Source organism: Zosterops lateralis (genome assembly GCF_965231275.1).
Source record: "Zosterops lateralis genome assembly, chromosome: 3".
Lineage (NCBI taxonomy): Eukaryota > Metazoa > Chordata > Aves > Passeriformes > Zosteropidae > Zosterops > Zosterops lateralis.
In genome coordinates, this window is record NC_139764.1 from 39,785,274 (window position 1) to 39,811,641 (window position 26,368).

A 26,368-nucleotide genomic window follows, 5' to 3' on the forward strand; every position below is an offset into this window, starting at 1 on the left:
ACAAGCAGACTTCAGAGTTTTAGCAGTGTAGTATAACACAGCTGTAGTATTTAATATTAATCCATATTAATTAAATCCATTAATGAAATGTTAGATATTCCACCTGTAAAATAGATACCAGATACATTACTTAGGATGTGAGACCTGCTGCTCTAACAAAGTAGTTTTGTTAGTAATGAACTATTTTGCTTAGTTACTTTCCTAGCCTGGTAGTGAATTTTTTCTTCTTTCCCTTTCTCTGTTTGATAGGCTCAGCCTTTGAGAAAAGAACCTGAAATTATCACTGTAACACTAAAAAAACAAAATGGAATGGGACTGAGCATTGTTGCTGCCAAGGTATGGAAGTCAGTTTGTTTAAGTCTTATTGAAAAAAGCTTCTGTTTTTATCAGCCTACTGTGGAAAATGTTAATGGAAAAAGTCTATTTTCCTTAAGTTGGTTGTGCACATTCTGTTGATCATGCTTTTATTCTGATTGGGGAATGTTTCTGTAAAATACACAGTTGTGGACAATACAAAAGGAAACATAATGTGCATGTAGTTTTTAGGACATTTCAATTCAAACCTCTGCTACAGGTTTATTCAGTTTTTCGAGAGCCAACAATTAGCAGTATTATTAAATAGAATTAATAAACAGGTGTATTTAGCACTTCTGCTGAAAGTAAAGAAGTAAACACAAGGAACCTGTGTGTGGGTTAATTGATCAATAAACAGAACAAGTCGAATGTATACATTAAAGTTTGAATACTTTCTGCCATGAAGACAACACCTTTTCTTTTGCACAGTGTAGAGGTGCAAGAATGGCTTCAATTTTGTTTCTTTACAGTAGAGACCTACAGCATAATAGCCAAAATTGTGGGTGTATGCTGTAGCCAGTAGCACTACATAGTAATGTATAGAATGCACATACAGCTCCAGCCACCAGATGGAAGACTCCACTAGTTGGTTGGTTTTGCTTTATTAACTGAATCAAATAGCAGACGTAATCTTTTGAGTTTAAGGCTTGTTATAAATTATGCAAATTGATACTCAAAAGTCTGTGTTATAATTATGTGGTGTACAATAGATGGAACAAGTCTTTCCTAATGTCTTCACTGTGTAGTATGTGAAACTTCAGGATACTGTGGTACTCCTTGGCACTCAGTGCATGAGCTGAAAACATGATTGTTTTACTTTTAAGTTACCTCACATAGTTAATTGCTTCTAAACAGCACTGTTTGGCTTTTTTGGTTTCTTTTACAACCTTCACTCATTTCACAGACTGTTATTGAAACGGTAATCTTGCATGGTATCAGCTTTTAAGAATTATTTCTGACATCTGTAAAGGAACCCCTGGTGTCAGGTGTGTAGTGCTAAACAATTAGCAATTATTGAGGAAACAGTTCACGATCTGAAAAATCTAACTCAGTATTCTGCTCTGATTTTAGTGGAGTAAGTTAATAATTTGAGAAGCAAATACTTGGTCTTGACACTGGATTAAATATGTATCAGACTTAGGACTGCCATCTGCATTTCTGTTGAATGTTTCAAAATGTGCCATGGAAGTATTTTTTTCACTTTACTCTCTGAAATCTAATTTCTCATCTAGAGTGAGGCAGCATATTACAGGGAGAAAAGTTTCCTTTTTCCTTGGAGCTGGCTGGCTTCTAGAGGTTGATTTAACAACTGACATTTAGTTTCCATTAGCAGTATGCAACAGTGCTACTGGTCAATGCATAAACTTGATCTGAAAATTTTTTACAAGTTATTTAATACATTTCATGATCAGTCATGGAAGGAACAGTTTTCATCTGCACAGTTGCAGAAACACTTGTTCAGGCAATCGTATTTCATCTTACTGCTGTGTGCTGCCCTCATATTGGAATTCTGATATAAAATTATGTTTTAAAACAGTTATGTTTTAAATTTTGGTCTGAAATAAGCAAGAAAAAGGTTGTTTTAGTTTTGGTGTATGTACAATAGAAACTTCTGCTTAATATGAAGTTATCAGAATGTTCATTGGGTAGAAATGATCGTATTCATTGTTTGAAACAAGTTGCTGTAGTAGTTAAGTAGGATTATTTTCAAGAGGTTCAAAATTGCTTCATGTGAGTAATTATCAGCGTGTTTTTCCTGTAATAGGCTTCATTAGAAAAAGAGAGTAAAGAAGAATACAAAGAGTACATAAGTGTTAATTTTCTGAATCTGGTCAGAGCAGAACAGCTTAGAGAATTGAGTGAGTGTGACTGAGAAGCTAGCAAGGGTTGGTGGATTTTTTTCTTTCTACTTCTTTTATTGTTGCTATTTACTAGCATTTTTTTTCTACAATGTCTCAAACAGTATATCTTTTATCGGCATAAAAGTTAAAATTCTCATTTTTAAGTTTGAAAATACAGGAAGAAATTCAATAGACTATTTTGTAATATTTTCTAAACAGTAACTGGATGGAATACCTGAAACGAGAGGGAGAGGCAAGTATGAGAATAGATTCAGATTTTTCTAAACTTTCTAATAGTAAACAGTTGGCTATTAAGTGCTCATAAAGTTGAAGAAATGAAAGCTTTGAGAAATTTCTAGCTGCTGCTGCCCTGCACAGGAGCCCAGTTTGACAGCTGACCCAGCTGTGTTTATTGAACTATTGGTTTTCTACAGTGCTTGAAAAGGGCTGTAATAGTAGAAAATGCAGCTGGTCCACAGGTCCTGCTCCAGCCAGTGAAGGACAACCTTAGATCTGTTAAGCTTTTGTTAGAAAAACAGTTCTTTTCTTGTGATGTGACAAAATACTTCCTTTCAGTAACATGTTGTGAGAATACCTTTTTGCATGTCAGTGCTGACCTGCCTTTCTTGTTGTGTGTTATGGGGCTTCTCAAACTTGTCACGGGCTTTGGATGAAGTTTGTTGACATGCAGCTTGATGATATTCTAGAGGTGGACAAAATGGGCAGATTCTCAGGAGATCATAAAGGAAAAAAATACCAACGGACTGCTTTTCTTCCTTCTACACATTGCAAAAAATAGTGTGCTTTCCTAGTAAATCTGTGCTATCTCTGAGGAAACATCTAAAAAACTTGTAATCTAATAATTCTTTGAATTTTTGTTAGTTTTGTGGTTTTATTAGCTTAAAGTCTGTGCTAGTTAAGAGTTTCTAGTGACAAAATTAGAAATCATACTTTATATGATACCTTTACACCAAATGTTCCTAATTGTCAAGTGATTGTTACGCCTTCTCTTCTGCAATCAAAAAACAAGGATGGAAGCAAAGGTTTTACAAGCAGAGAAGGGATGCAACTTGCATTGAAATGCTGTGCACTTGCTTATTCTTATGATAGAAGTATCACCTTGGGATACTAGGTGATTGCAAACATCTGTACATTAATGTAATTAAAACCAAAACAAAACCTGAAGAGGTGAGTCAAGGAGTGTATTAAAGTGTTAGGTCCCTGGTGAATCCTGTATTGGATCCTCTTCCCACCTAGAGATAGGTAAAATGTTTAAGTGCATTACTTCTTTTACTTTCTAAACACAGCTACTAGTATTTTATTTAATTAGAAGTTTTAAAGGCCTGCCAGGAGTGCCAGAGAGAGCAGAAATTCAGTGCATCACATAATTCACCTCACTTTGGTGTTTTCTGAGGCAGAACAGCCCCTCTGAGCAAATGTAGTAAGTTCACGTGCTATATGCAAACATAGCAGAGAAAACAAGTTTACTTATGGAACAGCTGTTAGCTTCCAGAGCAGTGTAAACAGTGTTGTGCTTGTTTGGGTTTTGTTTTGTTTTTTTATAAATTGGGAAAATACCTAACAGCAATTCTTAAACTGAATGCTTTAAACCAACTTTTATTTTTATTCAAAATTAAACTGTATAGCTTCATATGTGATCCAGAAGAATAACTTCTTGTTCTGCCCTTTGGTAGATATTACATGTTTTCTTACAGTAATACTCTGTAGCTTTATTAGCAATAGCTTTTGTAATAGGTATATGGAAATGTAGTTGGTAGGAGTGGTCGGGCATAGGGAACGGGGAACAGTGTTGCTTTTTGAGATTGTGTGCAGACTTTGGTTGCTCTAACCCTGAAAGATGTTTTGATGTTAAAAGCTTGCCAGACTCCCAACCACATTGTGGTTAAGTTTTTATGAAATCCAGATGATTTGGAAGCTGTGTGTGCATGCAGTTTACTTTAAAAATATATCACTTTTTTGGGGGCTTTCGCATGTGACTTCTTAGCCATCTGTGGGCCAGCACATTACTTCCTGTTTAATTTGGAAGTTTTTTGTCCTTAGTACAAAAGGGCTCCTTTTTTGTTTTTTCTAGCAGTTTTCAGAGTTTAATAAAGCCTCTAAAGTAAATGGAAGTCAGAACAGCATAACTGATTACGTAAGAGTCTGAATATTGTATTGGTTATAGCTGGTGTTGATAAATGCTACACTGTGTCATAGCATCGAGCTCCGAGTTATCTTGATGGGTATCTTGGAAAATCCAGCAGACTAGAGCTGGTGGTTGCTGTTGAGGGCTGGAAGAGAAGTGGAGAATTGTTTTTTTTCTTTCAAAGGATCTGTAGTCCCGGAGATCAAAATGTGGTTTTCTGTTGTTGGAAGAACAGAATCCATGGTAAGTCCGTTCAGGTTTCTGTTGGGACTGTTTTTCTCTGAAGTTTTACTATCCCTGTACTTTTTCCTGCTCTCTTGCTTGTTTAAACCTGCCAGTAGTTATTTGTTCATGTAGCAACTATGTAATACAGCATGCAGTTAAATATAGTCAGATGTTAGTAGCTAACTTTCTAAAATCTAGAAAGAAAAAAACTAATTTTATAGATTGTTCTTCATATGTACTTCTGGAATTTGTGGAAGTGACTATTAATATTTAAAGTTTCAGGTGTGATAACTCCTGTTTTACTCTGCCAGAGCATGAATAGCATGACCTGTGATCTGTTTACTTGTCATATTAGTTGGCTTTAATCCAGGTTCCTCTAAAAGTCTGTTTTCCTCTTATAGAATCTTAGTAGAATAATTAAAATCGATGTCCCAAACAGTGTAAGATTTTTAATACTGTCTAGACCCTTCTGAAAAGACCAGAACATGGAAATTCATTGCAGTTAGGGTGTCTTATTCAACGTGTTTGCAGAGGAGAGGCATTTAAATTCTGTTTAGGTTATTACTGCACGAAAGAAAGGATTCCCATTTTCTGCAGGAATGATAGAGCAAGTTTTGTTGATGAATCTTTGCATGCTGGTGATACTCCTTAGTGTAATGTGATTTAGTTCTTAAAAGTATGGCACACTTAACTTCTTGTCCAGTCATCTTTTAGTAGTATAAACAGTAAAAGTTACTTTAAAATTTATACGAGGACCTTAAAACACATATTTATGGCCTCAGTAGCACATAAATCAGTGTGTATTCTAGGATTTTTTAACAGGTAGTCACACTAAGTAGTGCTTACTGAAATAGTATGAGAGGTGATAAGGTGTTTCTTTTTTATAGAAGCATTTTAAACATGAATATGACAGTTCAGCAGTAAATACTCCAGGGAACAGGCTTACTGTTCTAAAAACAAATATGTAACATCTTACCCATAAATAATTTGCATTATTTCGCAGCCTTTTTTGTTCTTAAAGATAAATTAAATGATTCTAAGTTGCATTAATTTGTATACCATTGTTTGTCATTTTATATTTAGCAGTCTGTTCAAAGTGTTAAATTTAAGGAGGGTCTGAGACTACAGGAATATCAATTTTGATGTAAAATTTTTCTGAAGGTTGTTTTCTACAAATATCTTGTAGGAGATCCATGTAGAAAGAGCAGGTTTAAACATTCATTTAATTATACTTTCCCAAAATTGAAAATTATAGTTAATTATACTGGTAACAATATACAAATGTGGATCTCTCTAACCTGTGTTTGCAACTATAGACAGTTGATAGGATTTTTTTTTTTTACTTTGTTAGCTTTTTACGTGTGTTCTAGGTCTTAAGATTTCAGATACCTCCGTATTTGAAGTCTTCCTGTGACTGTATTTTCTAAGTATTTAAGGAAATTTTTTGGCAGCATGAAATTTTCTGGCATCATTCAGCATGAATTAATTGAAATGTTTCAGTAATAAGATTTAAAATTGTTTTGTGGAGGTGTTTTTTGGTTGATTTGGCTTTGGATTTTTTTTTTTGGGTTCAGTACTAAGTCACCTCAGTGGTCTAAACTACTGGTGTTGCCTTAATAGGCTTCTTAGGAGGACCTTAGGAAAAATACAGTATATAATCCTCATTTCCAGAACAGATTTCTCGTCTCACAGAAATAAAATAGTATGTAGGCTCCCAGTTTAGTCTTCATCATGAACAAATAAGTAGCTTTGTATTAGCAATTTGCCTGGTTTTTGTTGATTCTTAACTTCCAGCAGGGTTTTTGCTTAAACTTTGGTGCCCTGTAGGTGTACAAAATTTTGTTAATGCTTTTATGTTTTATGTAAAGTCTGACAGTTACACCGTCACAGCGTGATTGTTCTTCTCAGTAGCTGTGAGATCACAGCTCTGCTCAAGTGGGGTGGGTTTTGTCTTATTTATTTGCACATATTTAGATTGATACTGCAAATAGGTGACCCAGACATGGTCACCTTATGCACTTCTTAGCATGCTTGCTAAAATTCTAGTGCGTGTACACTGTAGCTAGAATGCTTCTACCAGATTTCATTAAATTCTGGCATTCTAATAACTTTGAAAATTCTGTTTAGATACATGCTAAGATAACTCCCCCCCCCTTTCTGTTAATGACAAAGACTTTCTGAACTTAATAAGTTCTGTGTTGACTTTTTACTGTGTGAGTCATACTCTCAGTTGGAGTAGAAAATTATGTGCTTAATAGTATGTGTTAGTGTACACACTGATCCTGGATTATGTTGTATCCATCTGAAACTGCAGAGCCGGCATTATGTGGAAGTTATTACTTTGGGGTTTTTGAGTTGTAATTTGTCCTTAGCTATGGAGGCAAGTGCCATTTTTTGAAAAACTGTAGAGATGGTGGTTTTTTTCCCAAAATAAATTTCCAGTATGTCTTGCCTGTGAAGCCAAATGAAAACATAAATAAGCTGAAACATAAGATCAGAATTGACTTACCGAGGAAAAGCATCACGGAACCTGCAGTACACCTTGTAGGTTTGTACATAACTTAGAGTAGTCCTTAGTGTGTCAGTGCCCATGGAGTATTTATAGCAAATGTACATTAAAAAGTTAACCCTTGTCTGGTGAAATAGTGCTCAAGCAATATATTTTCCTTGAGCTCAGTGAAAGGTTTTTCCTTTGAAACAAAAGAGAAGTGGAATCAAACAGGCTCGTGTATTTAATTTCTTTTGTGAAAATTAAGTGTGCCTTTAATGCATTTGTAGAATAATCATATAAAGTTGCAGCATTTATAATAATAAGGAAGACTTGTTTTTTCAGAGGTTAAGAAAGACTAATGAACAAAATTTGCTTAGTCTTTTACAAATGTTGTATAAGAAACCTTTTGCATTTACTTACCACTTTTCCCATTTTGTGAGAGTAAGAGTAAAGTAAAATAAGTTAGGAACCGTTGCATACTTGATTTCAATCTTAGAATGAAATGTTAGGCCAGTTGCATTCTTGGAGTGTGAGAGAAATCATGCTGTTGTAAATTTATATATTTCTGTTTAGCACAGAATATGCTAGAGCTCTTTGTGTCAGTGTACCTGCTTTTCATGTGAACACTGTTAAAATCCCCAAACAACTACATATGCAGGAGAGTACAGTAATTTATTAATGCCATTTTAGGAGCTCCACTTCAGAACATCCTGAGTTGTCCTGTGAGAAACACATTTAGAAGATGAGAGTGTATTCACTTGCTTGCTTTGTGCAAGTCAATCTTGATCGCAAACATTGTTTTATTAAAAAGTAACACGTAACCCTTATTCCATTAAAAATAAAACCAAAACTCTTCAGTCTTCTCTCTTGACTCCCTTAGAGGTTTCTTGTAAGTGGAGCATCTGGATACACCAGACATAAAGTTTCTAGGTTGTTGGATGTTTCAGATGTTAGATGTACTGCTGCCAATCTACCTTTTTTTCTCTCTGAGTAATAAGACACTTTTCATCTGTTTTTCCCACTCAGTGCAGTTTAAAACTGCTGTGGAATTGGTCATAGCAGTTAAATGCTTAATTTCTTTACCTGCTGAATAATGTTGATTATCACCAAAGTTTGAACTTCCAGTAGTTGTTTTGTTTAATTGGAAATATTTTGCCCACTTGTGACTGTACTTTGTCTAGCTCTAGAAACATTTGGGTTTTGGCCCCCGACATGGAGGAGTATGTGAGATGGGAAAGCAGAAATATGTTGTATGTAGAGCATGGGTCAGTTTTAAAATTCTTTTTAAGTCAGAGTACAACATGACTCAGTGCAGCTGTAGCCACAGCTAACAGATCAGTTTTAGATACAGTAGGCTGGTTCACCTCATTTATATTTGAAAAGTATTTTCTCTAATGATGACATATTTCTGAAGTGTCTGCATTGGTTTTGAGGCAACACAGGCCTCCTTTGCTTTCTCTGACAAAGTGGAGTTTTACTGATTTCCCCCCCTCCCTCCCAAAAAAAAAAAAAAAAATTTTGCCCTTGCTACAGGCAGGGCCAGTAGCTACAAAGTTGGCCTTTCTCCTGCCTCTGGGCCCACAGCAGGTAGTTCAGTGACTCTTAGTATGTTTGGTACCTAAAGGAGATAAAATATATACTCCCCCAGATACAACCTAAAGAACACATGTAGCTTTATGGATGTGAGTGTTTGGGTGGTCAAAAACCTTTGCTTTTGCCTCCTAGACAGTCTAGAGAGTGGATTTGTAAATTTGCTGCATAGTTTAGTAAAGTGTTATTTTTTAAAATGCTGACAAGCTTGGGTCATTTAATTGCATCTAGACTAATTACTTGTCAGGGCAGTTAGAGTGGGACTTGATTCTGTTCCATAAACTTGCTTTGGAGGATGTTTATTACAACTTGCAGAGATCTTCTGTGTAAGCTTAAGAATCTGGAATCAGGAATTAACCTTGATAAAAATCAGTCAAATCTACTCTGGGTGTAGGCAGATAAAAGATTTCAGGCTGGAATCAGGTTTGATGAGCTACATTTCTATGCTATTTTCTTTAAACACATTTTATTTGCAGTTGATTCATCCTGTATTAAACTGTTTAATTTTTATAAAATACCATGGAAGCTTAACTGACTTAGGAAAACTGTCAGCTGTAAAGTATTATGAGACATCCAAGATACTTTTAGTAAGGTATATTTGTGTATGAATGCACACATATATGTGATACCTACATTATTAAAATAAAGTCTTATTTTGTATTTGCATAAATACAAAAAATCCAAGAAAATCTTGAAAATTACTTATTTTAAAAGATCTGTGTGAACTGCTGGAACGGTTTGACATATAGTCTTGGTATCTGAAGCCACTTAAATTACTTGAAAAAATTGGTGACTATGATACTTCTGTGGATTCAAAGTGTAATTGGAGAGTGAAGATACTTTCAGTTCAGGACTACTTTTTTGTTTTACTATTTATGTGAAATGTGAAACCGTTTACATGTATATGTACTTAAGACAGAAATGTACATTTCTATACTGAAAGATCATTAGGAAGACAGACATTTTATGGAAATGAAAGTTGGCTTTTAATACATCTAACTTTTTTTTAAAAAATGCTATTGAAGGATATGTTTTTAGTTAGGTGTGATTTTGCCAGTCTTCATTGAAGCTGTTAATTTCTCCAGTTTTATTGGAGTGATAAACAAAGTATATGAAGCTCAACGGGTGTGGGCAAAAGAGGCTTCAGAACAAGTAATGACAAGACCTTCCTGTTAATTGCCTGGAGCAGCACCGGTTTGGTTGGGTGCTGTACTGCAGATCTGCTCTGCAGATGCATAGTTTCTCCTTAATTACGTAATACCATTCTACTGTTATTTTTAACAATTGGAAAAGTGGTTTTTATAATAGTATTTGTAGTTCTAGTTCTCATTATACTTATTGAAATCCAGGTCATTTTACAGGTCTCCTAAAACTGCAAGGATATTGGTAATCTCACATTACTGTGATGCACCTGTGTTGGATGGGGCATGGTGTGTGGGGATGGGAGTAGCTCAGCTCTTGAGGTTAGCACCTGGTCAACAAGTGGACCTTCACTCCCTCTCATTCTTTAGACTGGGATACTGGTGGGGCTGTGGGCTTTATCATTCTGAAGGTGGCAGGTCCCCATGAGAAGTTCACAGCATGGGTGGCTCACCTGGGAATGAAGATGCATGGTGGCTCTCACTGGAAGGCTGTTGTTTTTACCGTGCCTTTACAGCTGCTTGTCTTGGCAAATACCAAATGGGAGGGAGGAGCCAGCAGAATTTCTTCTGCCTGCTTTTAATGCTTCTGTGGTGACTCACCAACTCATGGATAGCTGTGATGCTGCCATTAAGAAGTCTGTCAGATATTCCTGTTATTCAAACTGTGACTTTCCTATACAGTTGCACTATATGGTGTGTTCTGATTTTATGGCTGATGGAATGTATGCGAGCCGGTGTTTCCTGTGTCTGTTATTGACAAGAAAGTTTTATAAAACTCATCTGGTGACACAGAAACACTAGCAATAAAATCTGTTATCCTTAACTACTCTCATTAAATCTGTCATGCTTATTAATTTATTACTGTGGTACTTTTGTACATCCTCAATTTTACATCCTCCTGATGTAGGACTAGCAGTTCCTTTTTTTAGATCATTGTAGTTTATCTTGCTCTTTTCTTCATTGATCTGAATACCCTATGGAAGTAGCTGTGATGGTTTGTTTTGCCTGAGTGTTTTTTAATGCTGACTCTTATTTCTGCAATTTTCATAATGATATTTTTAAGCAAATGCAATATTTTGGGCACAGTCCTTTTAGAGCAAGGAGGGGCTTGCAAATCTCTCAGGTGAGATTTTAATTTCAGCTTTAATTGTTGGATTTTAATGGGTTTTTTGTTGGCTCCAGTCTGTCTGAATTCATTAATCTCCAAGATAAATAGTAGTATTTAAAAAAAAATAACTGGAAGCTCTTGCTGCAGTTCCAGCTGGTTAACTGTTCTCTGCTTCAGAGTCTTTGGTCGTGTTTTCAGGTGAAGTTAGGTTTGTGTGGACTCTGCAACTCATGGCCTGTGAACAGTACTGATGGGAAACTCCACAGTCATCATCATCATTGAAATGACTAGTAAACCCTCTTAATGTTTTATTTCCTTGCTTTTTATTTTCCTTTGGTTTTTTATTTTATTTATAGCCTTAGGGTTGTAATTTTAGACTCCATCTGTAAGATTTTTCAAAACATGTTTTTGTTCTGTGATAAGGACTATTTCAAACTAGCCTGCCTTGTAAAAAATAAAGCTACTCCTCCTTTCTAAAAGCTCCTTGTCCTTCAGTCCCACTTTAAATATTGTCAAACCCTGTATGGGGCCACTAGATGAAATAAAGAAAAATAGAACTCCTGGTGCATTTTAATCTCTGGATTTATCAATAGTATTTCATACGTCAGTTTTTCATTTATCCTCTTGACTTGTATCTCCTTTTATTCTAGCTCTCAGTAAGGGAGGTCTCCTTGCTTATTTTTTACAAGGTAGTTTGGTCACTTAAACATTTTCCCATACATCCTTTTCTTCATTTAGGTAAAGATCCAAGTTACCATTCTAAACAGACCTGTGTATGCAGAAGTGTCTTGTGTTTATTTTTATTTCCCAAGTAGGATTAGAAAATGTTTTTAAAATCCAGTTATTAAAATTCCAGTTAAATGGAAAAGTTTTCCTTTGTCATAGAATTCCAACCTGTAAAGCACCACAAATTTAGGTAAAATTATTCTCATATTCTAACTAAACTCCAAGTGCAAGACAAACTTGCAAATGCAATGTGTTAACATCCTTCAACTTGTGCTGTTTTACAACATTTAATTACTTCTTAAAATAAGTGTGAGATGATTAAAAAAATCTTTATGCAGGTATTGCATCTCACGCGAATGTGTGGCTTTATCTTGGGTACTGGATCTAATAGCTTGCCTCAGTTTACCCCATGTGTTGGCTTTGTGCGTCTTAAAGATGAATAAGCTCAAGCATGGAGAAGATTATTTTCAAGAATCTTTTCATGTTTTGCCACAGAGACCTAATAAAGCTTTCTGGAATAAAAGGGGGGGCAGGAACACAACATTTTTATCCCATTGTGCAATTACATGAGTAAAAGCAAACTGTGTTTTTTAGCCAGATGCATTTTCATCAGTTCTACGTGAGTCATTCACTTCCATCCCTTGCTAAAGTTAGGATTCTTTTTTTTTTTTTTTTTTTTTTTTTTTTTTTTTTTTTTTTTTAATTTTTTTTTTTTTTTTTACATTTAGAAGGGGAATGGGTAGGACTTCGCAAAATTGGGAAGTATCTTTTCTGTGCATTTGCTGTGCAGGCGTTCAAAAGCTTAAAATGAAAATATTTTTCACTGTGTAGTTTACTTCTCTATGTGGGAACCTGCATGTACGTGGGTGTTTGTTTTGTAATTGTTTTGGGGCATAGCTCCCACTAGAATACAGTTGTTTTAGAGACACTACATAGAGCTGCTTGAATAGTCAATAGGTGAGCTATGGTAGGATTTACAAATTTCAAATGGTTTAAGTTGTTGGGTTGAAAATAACATTATTCCCCAAGTAATGGACTCAAACCTCCCTTAATGATCTAGGCCCCTCCTAGCAACCTCCTTTCCTGCACTGTTACAAACAGTCATGATGTGCTGTAAACAGTTTAGAGAAGCTGATTAAGTTGGAAACAAAGCTTGTATTTGAGAGGAGAGGAACTGGAGACTGGGATCAGCTGAGCCTCCAGCCAGGTCTGTCATGGGACCTACCACAACACAGTAGTGCCTGCACAGCTCCAAGTGGGAGACAACATGGGAGCAGACAGGTGGGTTTCTTCCTGACACTCTGTATAGGTGCACTACTACTGTCACTGTAATTAATTTATTATTATAGTATTTTAAAAATCCTGAAATGTGTGAATAGTACTTCACTGCCGGCCTCCAAACTAGTTCTCTCTGCTTTATGCACTTTATTTGTGCATAAAGGTTTTTGTGTACTGATTATTTAACTGAATTGTAAAAGCACAGAATGGAGATGTTTCTCATATTGAAGTTTAGGTCTGAGGTACTTCAGGTATCAGCATTTTTAAATACCTTGTTCCCTTCTTCAGTCTCCAGCTCACTATTTGTTGGATTCTGTTCAGCTAATATCTTCCTTATAGAACATTTTTTTCACCTAGAGTTCTGTTTTGGCTATGCATTGTAAGAGTAGATAAAATTTAGAGGTCTTCAGAGTAGTGTTATAGTCAGTTCAGGAATACTGTCACCCAGGTGAACTGAAGCAGCAATAGTAGTTTAGTGGGCTTTTTTCCTTAAATTATTACTTAAAGGGGAGGATTCCCCAGATTTTTTCTCCAAAGTGTATCTTTTACTTTCTGCAAGGATTGTGGAAAAAAAATGCCATCAAGTGTGAAAGAAAATGGGTAGATTGGTAGCACTAGAGAGTATGGTAGAGTGGATGAGGCTTTTTAAAATATAGAATATCTTAGATTTTTTTTAAAAAAAGTACTTTAAAAGGTTTTTGAAATTTTGTATTTGGTTATATATATATTTGAGAAAATATGCTGTAGGTTTCAGTATGTTAATCTTGGGGAAAGGGAATAAGCCATCTCTTTATATGCTTGCTGCATTCTTGCTTTCCACAGTCATCTGACTCTTTTACAGTTGTTTTCTTCTGGTTGGACTAAAAGCCATATGGATACACATGCTTCTGGTATTAAGGACCAGAGAAAATGAAATGAAGTGAAAAGGTTTATCATATTTTTCTTACTGATACACACATGTTATTGCTCTGTTTTATTTGTGGGGGAATAGCTTTAATTATGTTGACCTTCACATTCCTTTGAAAGAAAAGCAGTTTAATAAGTAGCTCACAAAGAAGTCTGTTTTATTGCTAAGTCACTAAATGAAAACAGGAAAACCCATGTGGCATGTATGAGAATTTTATTCACTTTGCAGTTTAGTATGGGTGGCTACATATTAAAAACCTTTCTGTATTTCTAATAATTGTATATTTCCTTCTAATGCAGCCTGTTGGAAGGTAGAACAAAGCAAAATCAAGTCTGTTTCAACAGAAATTAGGAATTTGAGTTCAAGTTACTGTAAAGCTTAGGGTAAAAGTTGAAGGGAAGGTGATGAGTTGATTTTAAGGGTATTTAGTGAGAAGTCTTCCCAAGTTTGTGAAAGGACATGCATATCATTAGAAACATGTTAAAGGACATGTGAATTAGAGGAGAAGCTCACTGGTCCTAATAAGACATGAATAGATGCGATAACTGAAAAAGATTTTTTTTTTAAATGTAATCTGAGCAGAGATTTATTTTTAAATAATTTTTATGCTTGCAAAATACATTAGTTTTGTATTTAGGTGAGATGACTTGGAGCTAAGACACCTGCTCATAGCTTCCTTTAAAGGAACAAGAAATAGATTGACAACTGTATAGACATCATAAAAAACATTGGAAAAGAAGTAATGAGGAGTAAAATGTCAGCTCCTTTGAATCATAATGAAGAATTACTGTCAGGGTTAGAGTATAGATGCAGTTAGAGCAAAAATCCAACTGATACAGTATCTGCCAGCTGTGGTGCCTTTAGCCAAAGAACATAACAAAAACACGTGTAAGATCTTTCTGTCCTGTGAGGAAAGGCTGGGAGAATTGGGATTGTTCAGCCAGAAGAGAAAGTCCCAAGGTAACCTAATTGTGGCCTTCCAGCAGCTAACGGGGGTGAGCCAGACAACTGCAGAGGAACTTGTTAGAAGGGCAAGACAAGGGGGAATGGCTTTGAACTGAAAAAGAGTAAGTTTAGATTAGTCAAAAGAATGGTCTAATGACCATCTTTAGATGATCAGAAGAAATTCTTTACTGCGAAGGTGGTGAGGGTTTGGAACTGGTTACTCAGCCAAGTGGTGGATGCCCCATCCCTGGAATATTCAAGGCCAAGCTGAACAGGGCTCTGAGCAACCCGGCCTAGTGGAAGGTGTCCCTCTCTGTACAAAGGGGGTTGGAGCCAGATGGTCTTTAAGGTTCTTTTCAACCCAAACTATTCTATGGTTCATCCTGTTTCTAGCTTTCTGGAATTTCAGAGTGCATTGTATCTGTTTGGGGGAGTTTATGTTGTTTGTTTCATTGTTTTTTTCTCTAAAGCCTCAAAGAGCCCTACTGGGAGTCTCGGATGCTGTTTACTCTTTGGCATACTTCAGCAGTCTTGTTCCTGACTGTTTCCCAATTTAATTATGAAATCCTATGGAAATTTTTTTGCAGGGTGGAGGTTTGTTGCATTTTGCTTGTGTATTACTATTTAAAATATGCTTGATATGATAGGAGAAGTAAGAAAGTGTTAGAGAGATGATGAATAATTCTCAACTCATAATTCCATTGGCCTTCAGTTCCTTGATTGTTGCTGAGCTGAGGAGTCCATGTCTGCCTAGCTGGTTCTCTCAAGAAAGGTATTCCATGTTTCTGATGATTCTTGTTATCCCCTGAACTTTATGGTATTTTGTAAGGGAATAATCAGAATTCTAAACAGTTTTGTAAATGTGACCCTTCTAGATTTTTAGTGACCATGGTGGTTTCTGCTTTGTTCTTTATGTTCTGCTGACTTCCAGATTTCTGAACTGATAGAAGATGGCTTTAAAATCAGTGACTAAACTTCAGGAGTTAAGAAAGAAAAGTGGTTTCAGTTTAGAAACCACTCTTATGGGTATTTGTACAATTGAAAATATTTATGTCATCATTATCTGCAATATAAGCCACATATCATAGGCTTATACAGAAGGTAACAACTTCCTTTAATGTGCAATAAGAGTCATAATCAAGCATGAGAAGGGAGATGTATATGGATGAATAGAGTGTCTGATGCAGTTACACGAGTACCAAAGTCGCGTGATTACAGTGTGCACTGTTTCAAGTGGCAGTGCTCTTCCAAAGATTTGCTTGTTTTTACCTGATCTTTGTAGGAGACAGATCTTTGTCTGAATTTCTGGACCTCAGGGGAAGACATTCCTGCTAGAGTCCCTTGAAGTTAGGACTGAATAAAAATGCTGTCAATTCCAGGTGGCTTCAGAGGAATCTGGTTATCCTTGGTCAGTGTGGCCCCAAGAAAAGCTGTTGTTTGGTTCCTGCAATGACAGATTTGATGCATGAGGTTATAACTGCAAGAGTGGGCGGGTGGTGAGTTCTATTGATTCTTTTGCCCTTTGGAATTCAAGGAGCTGGCCTTCAGTATACTCAGTGGCTGGAGGCAGAGGAAGGGACATGTAAATACTATCATTTCATTTTCAGTTCCCAGCAGGGGAAGGTGGTAACTGGTTCTGTCAATGGTGCCCTGATGGGAACAAGCACCTTAGAAGGTTAAAATACTACTTCACTTTTTTTTTTTTTTTTTGGAATGGTTATGAGCATGGTGAGCAGCACATTCTTTTAGGGCTCCTCTGCAAGCTTCCATTCCTTGTGAAAACTAACAACTTTTGATCCATTATTGAACCCAGTATTAATACAAAAGGACAAGCTTTTTCTTATTGCGTGTCACCTTGAAGTCTTGAAGAACTCCTGCTAAAAGATCTTGTGATGTCCATCTTGGAAGTCTAGGTGTTGAGCTAGATCATCCTTCCTCATGTACGTCTGGGTTGCTTGGGGGAAGGAAAAAGAGATTTGTGAAGCATGATTTCATTTTCCATTACATTTATCTAGCTGTCTTCTAACTTGTGTTTCTCATAGCTTTAGCCAATTTTTCTGGTATAAAGTTAAATATTCTGCAGTTACAGCAGTGTTTCTTTATAGCTCTTAAAAAAAATCAAAAAGGAACTAAAATCTTTTAATTGTCTTTGTATTCTTCTTAGACAAAGAAAGTATCTGTATTTCAGTTTTTTCCATTTTTTCCTTTTTATCCATAAGTATGGCTTAAGCAATTATTTTGAAAAATTTGGACACACAGAATGTTAATCTGGAATCATAAGACTTGGCGGAATTCTTTTTCTGTGGCTTTTGTGTAAACATTTGGGATTAACCTAAGACTTAATGAAAATAGGTCTTTCACTTGTGTAGAAAACCATGTCTGTATAACACTAGCTTTTGAATAATCTTCACCTTGATTCTTACTTTATTATAACAATGGGAGCAATGCATGCTTTTGCTGCCAAAAGAAAAGAGTTGAAAAGGAGGAAGGGAAAAAAAGGAGGAAGCTGTATGTTCAATATCAAAGCAACCTGGGGGGTAATATGAGAAAAATGATGGTACAATTAAGTCTGTGCTCTGTTGAAAATATACTTAGCACTCTTCTAAGTGACTTGCAGAGTAAAACACCACCATTTGCTGTAGTAGATAAATGACAAGTAATAGTCATACATTATAAGAGACAATGTAAAGGTTTGTGATACTAACATTTGGACTGATCTGTGTGGTGTCTTGTACATTGGAGCATGTGGATGACACAACAGCATGGCTTTAATAGATGCTTTCATTCTTGTATCTTGGTATCTGTTGGTATCTGTCTTGCAATAAGTTCACTGTTAACAGTCTTTTCAAAATGTAGCAGAACACTTTTGAGAGAGGTGTTTTATGAACAAAATTGCATGGTTTTGCAGTAGACTTAAATATTGGCTTTGCCAATTCTAAAATACTTATGTCTACTTTACTTGTTTATGTAAAGCTAGAGGCACTCTTTGTTCCTTTACACTGGCTCCTTTACAGTCCTAATGAACGTAAAAAAGATTTCTATTCCTTTTTCACGTAATCTGCAATTTATCGTGTTTCACTGGGGTACAGTGCTTTCTTCAAAAACATAATATAAAGAGGTATAAATAACAATGTCTGTAGAAGTCCAAATAAGTATTTCTTATTAGAGAAAACTTTTAAAGTATAAGTTTTAGTTAATGTATTTTTTTCTTATTCAAACTTGCATTAAGACCAAATATTCTTTGCTTCTAACAAAGCTTGCAGTTTTAATAGGCCTAATATTAAAATTTTCATATGACTTTAATTGAGTTTAATGCTTCTCTGTATAATTGGTTTTTCTCCAGTTTGAAAACATATAAAAGTAATGAGAAAGTAGAGGTTTACTTAGCCATGTAAAATTTTGATTAAAGTTTGTGGAGTGCTTAAGAGATCAAATATAAATTAACTAAATTAATGCCCCTTTCTCTGTAGGGTGCTGGTCAAGACAAACTTGGAATATATGTCAAGTCTGTTGTGAAAGGAGGTGCTGCAGATGTGGTTAGTAATATTCTTAATCATCAATTTCAAAAGTAAAAAGCATTTGGAAATGCTTTAAAATCCTTTGTTTACTAGTTTGTGTCAATGATTGATTGTTTAAATGGAGATGATGTTAGGATTGGTGCATGAATTTTCTTCTCTTGAATATGTATTTAGGATGGTCGTCTGGCCGCAGGGGATCAGTTGCTTAGCGTGGATGGTCGAAGTTTGGTGGGCCTGTCCCAGGAGAGGTACGGAATGCTTTCCTTAGTTGTTTTTATGTGAAGAAAAAAGTTAGCTTAATAATGTACCAAAATGGGCAGAAGCTCATTTTCTTTACACTTTAAGTTTGTCTTAAAACTTAAACTGCCTGTGGATAAGCTTAGCAACAAGTTCAACTGCTTGTGTACTATTTTTCCCTTCTTTTCATACGATGTGGGTTATCTATATAGAATAGGTTGTATTATACATTTGGATTTTGGTTTTGAACAATCTTTATTTAACTCTAATTTTAAATACTTCAGCTTCTAATCTGGCAGAAACTGGAAATAAATAGTACTTGCCAGTAGGTATTGTCTGTGCACATAAGCCTATCATCTTGTCATTATCTTATAATTTTTTCAAAGTGATTTTAAGTATTAATCTGACAAAGAGTGCTTTGTAAAGCAACAGATTAGTGATAATAAGAGTAACTAAGTAATACAGTGTCTAATTTAATTTTGTTTTATTTGTTCTGCCTTTTTTTGCAGGGCAGCAGAACTTATGACTAGGACAGGTTCTGTAGTAACATTAGAAGTAGCAAAACAAGGAGCAATTTACCATGGTCTGGCAACCCTGCTTAATCAGCCATCCCCAATGATGCAAAGAGGTAAAGATACATACACTGATGTTAATAACAACTTTGTAAGTCTGCTTTCTGCATTTATAAGAATGCAGAAAATATAATAATTTACAATATCTTACCAAGAAAATTTCCTTTCTTGTTGTCAGAAATTCATCTAGTTTTAAATATAATTTTCCTAGTCTAGTAATTAATAAATCCTTGGTACATGTACCTTTCAAAATTTAATTATGCATTTAAACACAATTCTGATTTGAATTAATATTTTGTTTTAACAAATAGAATATAATGAATATAAAAAGTATTAAACTTAATGGCATTTTTTGTCATAAGAGCTACCCTCCACTCAGAATATATCATCCTTGTAACCAGACAATGCAGTGTAATTAGTAGGAGGGAAATGAATGTAAACAGAAGCCCTGGAATGTATTTTGCCATTGAATTTATTTTTTTTTTAAACTAGAAATGTTGAAACGTATTTCCATAAGTTTCAGTGTCTGATCATAAGAAGTTCTTGGATGCTTCTCCAATGTTTTATCATCCCACTTCAGGGTACTAACAAAAGACACATTAATGTCCAATATAAAATAAGATTGTAAAGGAAACAATTTTGTCAATGAAGACATTTTCTGCATACAGGGTAGTACCACAGTATAGTAAAGAATGGGTTAAAAGAACAAATCCTTATTATCACAGTTCACAACACCATCCCAGATGCCATATGCCTCAGTCATCCAGAGACCTTTCAGTATAACATTTCATTTTTCCAATTGTTGTAGTACCTTGTCAGAAGTTCTTTTGAAGAATACAGATTGAAGGAGTTCTCTATATTTGATGCAAGATTGGGATTGCATATTTGAAGAAATAAGGATTTTTAAATCTAGCATCTGCTTTACTGGGAACTCAATTTTTAAATATAAGCTCAAGGTAGCTCTGGTTTGAAAAAAGATCCGCTAGGCAGTAGTTAAGTGAAAGGGAGAAACTACATATCCAACTGTTACAGTTTCTGACCGCCGTGGCTCAGGTAAACCCCGACCAAAGAGTGAAGGCTTTGAGCTGTACAACAACTCCACGCAAAATGGATCACCTGAGAGTCCTCAGCTGCCGTGGACGGAGTACAGTGAACCAAAGAAGCTGCCAGGGGATGACAGATTGATGAAGAACAGAGCCGATCATCGTTCCAGTCCCAATGTAGCAAGTAAGAAAAATTATCCTCCTTTTGGGGGTAGATGCCTCTTCTAGTAGTTTTAGAGGCTGTTGCATTCAAAAGGGGGTGATTGTTTTTAAAAATGGATTAAGTTTAAACTACCAGTGTAGTGGTAACATTTGGAGTAAGTCTCTTGCTAGAACTACTTAAAGGAAAAATCATAGTTATTTTGTGAATACTGTTACTTTATTAAGTCTTTATTGGGTTCTCTAAATTATTATTAACAGTTGTGTAAATGCTTCCTTTAACTTTCCAACAGATCAGCCTCCAAGCCCTGGGGGAAAGAATGCTTATGCATCTGGAACTACCACCAAAATAACCTCAGTCTCTACTGGAAATCTTTGTACAGAGGTCAGAAGTGGCAAGCAAAATGCTGGCTATTAAACTTCTTTTATCTATCAATAGTGTCCGTGTGCTTGAGTCAAACCAGTGTCTTACTGAGCTATTTGATCACAGTGCTGGCGCTCGTGGCTGGGTGGGGTTTTGCTTCTTTCAGCTAATGAAAGGTTGAGACAGTTTTCAATGATTTAATTAAATTTTATTCATGAAGTCCTTGTGATTTCTTAGGTTTGTACAATATTGCATACTGGCTTTGAGACCATAAAAATGTGAGTCATAGCCACAGTTATATTTGATACTAGGCAGCCTCTTTATCTCCTGTCCCGGATGAGTAATGCTCTGATGAGCCAAAAGAAAATATTTGGAAAATGCATGTTTAGAACAATCTTCCATACAAATCTATGTGATTAGAGAATTCTACCTTTTTTTCTCCCTTTTTCAGGAACAGATTCTGCCACCACGACCTGAAGCTTATCCCATCCCAACACAGACCTATACTAGAGAATATTTCACATTCCCAGCCTCAAAGTCCCAGGATCGAATGGGTCCAGCTCAGAGTCAGTGGCCAAATTATGAAGAAAAACCACAGCTTCAGGCAGAAAGTAATCATTCTATCAATTCAACCATGCAGGTGAGAAGTAATTTTTTTCAGTATAAGGAAACAAACCAGAAAAAACTGCTTGGTTTCCATTCCTGGACCGCTAGAGTTTTTTTTTAGAATAGTCAGCTCTCTGTGACTATACCATAAGATGGGAACAGCTATACTTTTGCCAAAATGGGCTCAGGAACCCTATGGTTTTGTTTTTGTTTTTTTCTTCTCTTCTCATTTTGCCTTTTCCCCCCATCCTTTCACAGAATTTGTTACCGTGTTCTGCAGACCTGTTTTCTGGGATATTTTAATCCCATTAGAGGTAATGGGGTGTAAGTGGTAGCAGGGTTCACCTTGTAAAATGTTTTGTGGTTTTCTGAAAAGCAAACCTAATCTTCATTCTTCCAAGGTTTATGTGGAAAAATGTTTGCCTGAAGGGTATGTTATTTAAGTGATAAAATATTAAAATTGAAATAAAACTGTACTTTGAGACCTAGCCAAGGTGTTCACTGAAACACATTCCCTGTTCCTAGTTAAGAAAGTATATACTTTCAAATCGTATCTATTATCAAAGTGTAGATGCATCTTCACATGGAATGAATTTACACCCATTGTACTTTTAGAAATTCAAACAGTGTTGTTCTCCTACTGTTAGTGAGAACTTCACTCAAATCCATACAGGAAATTAAACCTAAATCTACTAAATCCAGTTACTGGATGATCTTTCTCTAATCCACCAGACTTAAAAATATAGAGAGGTGTTTGTGTGTGGGTTTTTTGGGTTTTTTGTTTGGATTTTTGTTTTTGTTTTGGCTTATTTGCTGTTTCTTAATTAGTGATAAGAGCAGAGCCTTAACACTGGGGTTATCTTTTACTTTTGGAAAAGGGTTGTGTGAATTATCTTGAGATTCTAAGTAAGCAAAGAAAGAATTGTTTATTGGTTGTTCACACGTGTATGGGCAAGTGAATTCAGTAAAAAGTCACTTTCTTTTTTTAGTGTTATAGAGATTAAATTATTGTTATTTGGGCTGTTAAAATATAGATATTTTGCACAAACTAGGATGGTAATTTTGAAAGGGAATGCTGAAAGTTGAATGACTGTGGCAAATAGATACAGAAATATTTTACTGAATTTCCATGCTTAACTCTTCTACGTTTCGTGATTTTATCTCACTTAATCTTAGCTGCATAGTTAACATCTGTGTGCTGTCTGTCAGTGATGGGAGAAGGGGAGGTGGGTGTCTCCAGAGAATGGTTCCTACCCATTTGTCTTAACTGAATTCTGTGATAATTGCTGCCTGGACATGCATGTTTCCCCTACTTAAAACAAGCTTGAGTAGCTTATATGAGGTGGTTAAAACTGGTAAAGATGAAGCCCATCTATTAAAGTTGTTGTCAGAAGACACTGAGTTTGAGCTATAGCCTTAAGGCTGAAGGCAGGGCAGAAAAGGATTTTGCTAAAGCAAAACAGAAGCTTTAACTCCTTACAAGCACTGAAAGTGTTCATAGTTTTTCCCTGCCAGACAATAGTTCTTTAAAGTTGCAAATTACAAGAAAACAGAAGAAAAATTTTTATGAAAATAAAAAGATCCACTTTAATCTTTGCAGAGTGAATTTGGCTTGTAAAAAATGCTGCTAAATGCCTGTTTTCTGTTCTGAAGGCATTAGCAAACTTTGGCTAGGTGCATCTTTACAGCAAATCTAACACAAATAACTGTGTGTTCAGCTCTGCTGGACTAATAGAGCATAAAAAATACACTTGTTCCTCTCAAAGAAGGCATTCTTTAGAGGTCATGGTTGAGGTCATTGATGGAGAAAAATAAAAGGAGTTTGCTTTGTTAGTCCTCTCTCAGTTGTTGATAATTGGTGCATTATGTGTTCAGTGCTTAGCAGTTCCTAACATTTGAAGTATGAATATTTGCTTCAAGAAAATCATTAACAGATTTAATAATCCTGGTTTATGGTCCAGTGTTCCTTTTCAGGTGGTTGTTGAATGCAGTGGGACCTAGAAGTTTTATAGAAAAACACTTGGTGTTTGATGCACTAAAGTGACAAAAATCTCAGAGCATTATACTCATGTTCCAGGAGCAGGTAGAATTAGACTGCCGGCCTGGATTCTGTACCCTGGATTGAGTTAGTAATGGGAGCTTCCTGCAAGGCATCTCGCCTGTTCATAGAGGAGGGTGGGCAGAGACGCTCCTCTCTCTCTCTGCAGCCTTTCTGTTTGCTTTCCCAATAGGAAAGATGTTCAGTGAAGCCAGTTGAAGCTTGAATGGCAGAACTGGTATGACTGAGCCACTGCTCAGAGCTACCAGGACTCTCATACTCACTTGTGGGGGAAGGGGTGTCAGAGATAGTCCTGAGAAACTGGGCGAGCTGGAGAGGTTTTCAGCTTAAACTCCATTTTGCGTTCATTCTTCCTACCAGTCAAGTCACCAGGCAGTTCTCAGGAGCTTATGAAGTCTTCCATCGCTTGAATGAGTTAAGGAGGCTGAGGAAAGTATTTTATTGTTGGTTTTGGGGAACCTACTGGGCATGGAAATGCTGAAATTTGTTAAAAGTAATTACCTTCAGTAATAAGAATATGTTTTGTAAGCCATTTTAAAATATGTTTTAATGTGGATGAACTGTGATACACGTGCCTTGTTTAATATTTTTCAGCGTGCAGCTCGTTCCCAGGAAGAGCTCAGAGACAAAGTTTTCCAGCCAGAGAGGAATCGTTTGGAAGTTGTTATACGGAAGGATGTGGAGTACATTGATCGGAAGTCAGACAACGATCAGTGGATGAATTCATCTGTGGATTCTAGCACATCTAGCCAGGAACACCTAAACCATTCCTCCAAACCAGTGTCGCCTGGTTCTTGTTTAACTAAAAGTGGACCTGGCCGTTGGAAAACTCCAGCCGCTAGCCAGCCGACTCCAGTGGCCGTTTCCCAGCCCATCAGAACAGATCTCCCCCCTCCACCACCACCTCCTCCAGTGCATTATGCTGCCGAATTTGATGAACTACAAATGGATTTGCCTCTGCCTCCCCCTCCTCCTCCAAATCAGATAGGAGCACAAGCATCCTCCCAGGTAGCTGCTGCTGAGCGGAAAAAAAGAGAAGAGCATCAGAGGTGGTATGAAAAGGAAAAGGCACGTTTGGAAGAAGAACGAGAAAGGAAACGTCGTGAGCAAGAGAGAAAACTGGGCCAAATGCGTTCTCAGCCACTAATTCCTGCTCAGCCAGTGGCTCCTCCTGTCTCCCTTCAACAAGTGAAAGCAGAAAAACCCTCAACTTTGCAGAGGTCTCAAGAAACAGTTATTCGAGAGCTGCAGCCCCAACAGCAGCCGCGGACTATTGAGCGGAGAGATCTGCAGTACATTACTATCAGCAAGGAAGAACTGTCCTCTGGTGATAGCCTCTCTCCAGATCCGTGGAAGCGGGATGCGAAGGAGAAACTGGAGAAGCAGCAACAGATGCACATTGTGGACATGCTGAGTAAAGAGATTCAGGAACTTCAGAACAAGCCTGATCGTACGGCGGAAGAAAATGATCGCCTCCGCAAACTCATGCTTGAGTGGCAGTTCCAAAAGCGACTGCAAGAATCAAAGCAGAAGGATGAGGATGACGATGAAGAGGAGGATGATGAGGTGGATACTATGCTCATCATGCAGCGACTGGAGGCAGAAAGAAGAGCAAGGGTAAAAGGGGATAATCCTTTCTAGAAAAAAAAAATACTGTAAATTTCTAGCTTGGTGGGTTTTCATGCTTGGAGTAGTTTGATGTTCTTAGAGGGTAAAGTAGGATGACACTTTATTAAATAGCTTGAATTTTAAAGTTAATAACTTGGCGTGGTTTCATCAGTTAAGTAATGTATTACGAAAGTATCAAAGCTACCTTTTATAGAATTCAATTTAACAGTTGAATTTACTTTTCTGGTTTTGGTGAGAAAAAAGTTCCCTTTGGATAAAGGGTTTTTTGCCATGTACCTAGAGTATGGTTAGAAGGTAGAATATGACAGAAATTTGCTTGCAGAAAGGTAAGCAAAAACATTTGAAATTATGGAAGTTTGTAGGAGAATTAGGAAAAAAAATAGTGTGATTTCTCCCTCCCCTCCCCAGTGTATTTACCTCTAAAAGTTTTTATTTATAGTCTTGGGACATGAGCGTAAACACTGAATGCATACTGTTTCCAGAGAATAGTGTGCTGAACAGACATTCCAACTTGCTGGTCTGATCCAGCTGCTGCCTCTACCTTTACCACCCCTCAATGCTGACCTCAGCAGTGGAGGGAGCATTGCTTGAGCCATATGATTTTGGGTGGTGTAATAGCTAATACACCCTGTCTAGAGCTCCAGCTCCTACAGGCCTGGATTTTTCATGGTGCCCAGCTTAATCAGCCACTGAGGTTTGCTTACCTTAGCTTCAGTTCTGTGAAAGCTCATAATATATGTAATAAGATAATACAACTGAATAGTAACAGTTAAATTTTTAACCACTCTTGCTGGTGGCTGTTGTCTCCCAAGACTCTGCTAAATCTACTGTTATTGAGAAAAAGTTTCTATAGGAAAATCTGTTCTTTTCTGAATAACAGTGTGGATTCCCAAGTTAAATACTAATAGCTATGCTTTTCCAGGCTTAAAAGCTAGCTCTGTAATATGTTCAGTGTCTTCTGTGTGTTTGTCTTGAAAAGTTGACTTAATTCTGTGATAAGCAATGTTTAATTCCTGAGAGATGTTTGGACATGCTTGTTTTGACATTCAGAAATAGCTAGTGGCTTTGAGTAGGATTTGAGTTCAGGATTGTTTTGGCAGCTTCATTTCCTAACCTTACTCTTCTCATATTTGCTGCAGTCTGCATTGCTTTCCTTTTTTTTCTTGTGCCTAACTTCATTACAGTGTAAAACAATAGATACCTCAAACTTGGAAACTGAAGAAAGGAAAAGCTAAATATATATTTGCAAACAGGTTGCCCTGAAGTCCAGCATTGCTAACAATTTGTGGCACATAGACATGGGCATAAAAAAATTCATGTAGAACTGCCATTTTAACTAACAGTGTCTTAAAAATTTTACTGTAGCAAGGCTAAGAAAGCCATGTGTCATTTAAAAAAACCCCAAAACTACAGTTGTATTGCATAACA

General features: G+C 36.4%; 1 protein-coding gene across 14 annotated transcripts in view; it reads left to right on the forward strand.

The window, feature by feature from the left end:
- The window catches only part of AFDN (afadin, adherens junction formation factor), a gene marked incomplete at its 5' end in the record, with an annotated part of 115,517 nt that overhangs the window by 74,514 nt on the left and 14,635 nt on the right, over positions 1-26,368 (forward strand). For 13 of the 14 annotated variants that reach the window (XM_083855967.1, XM_083855980.1, XM_083855971.1 and 10 more), the window contains 8 exons: positions 250-336; positions 18,224-18,289; positions 18,446-18,519; positions 19,018-19,136; positions 20,113-20,307; positions 20,576-20,667; positions 21,098-21,286; positions 23,906-24,928. In XM_083855967.1, coding sequence (XP_083712093.1) covers positions 250-336; positions 18,224-18,289; positions 18,446-18,519; positions 19,018-19,136; positions 20,113-20,307; positions 20,576-20,667; positions 21,098-21,286; positions 23,906-24,928 — 1,845 coding nt within the window. The remainder of the gene's footprint in view (positions 1-249; positions 337-18,223; positions 18,290-18,445; positions 18,520-19,017; positions 19,137-20,112; positions 20,308-20,575; positions 20,668-21,097; positions 21,287-23,905; positions 24,929-26,368) is intronic. The other variant, XM_083855975.1, reaches the window with a different exon arrangement.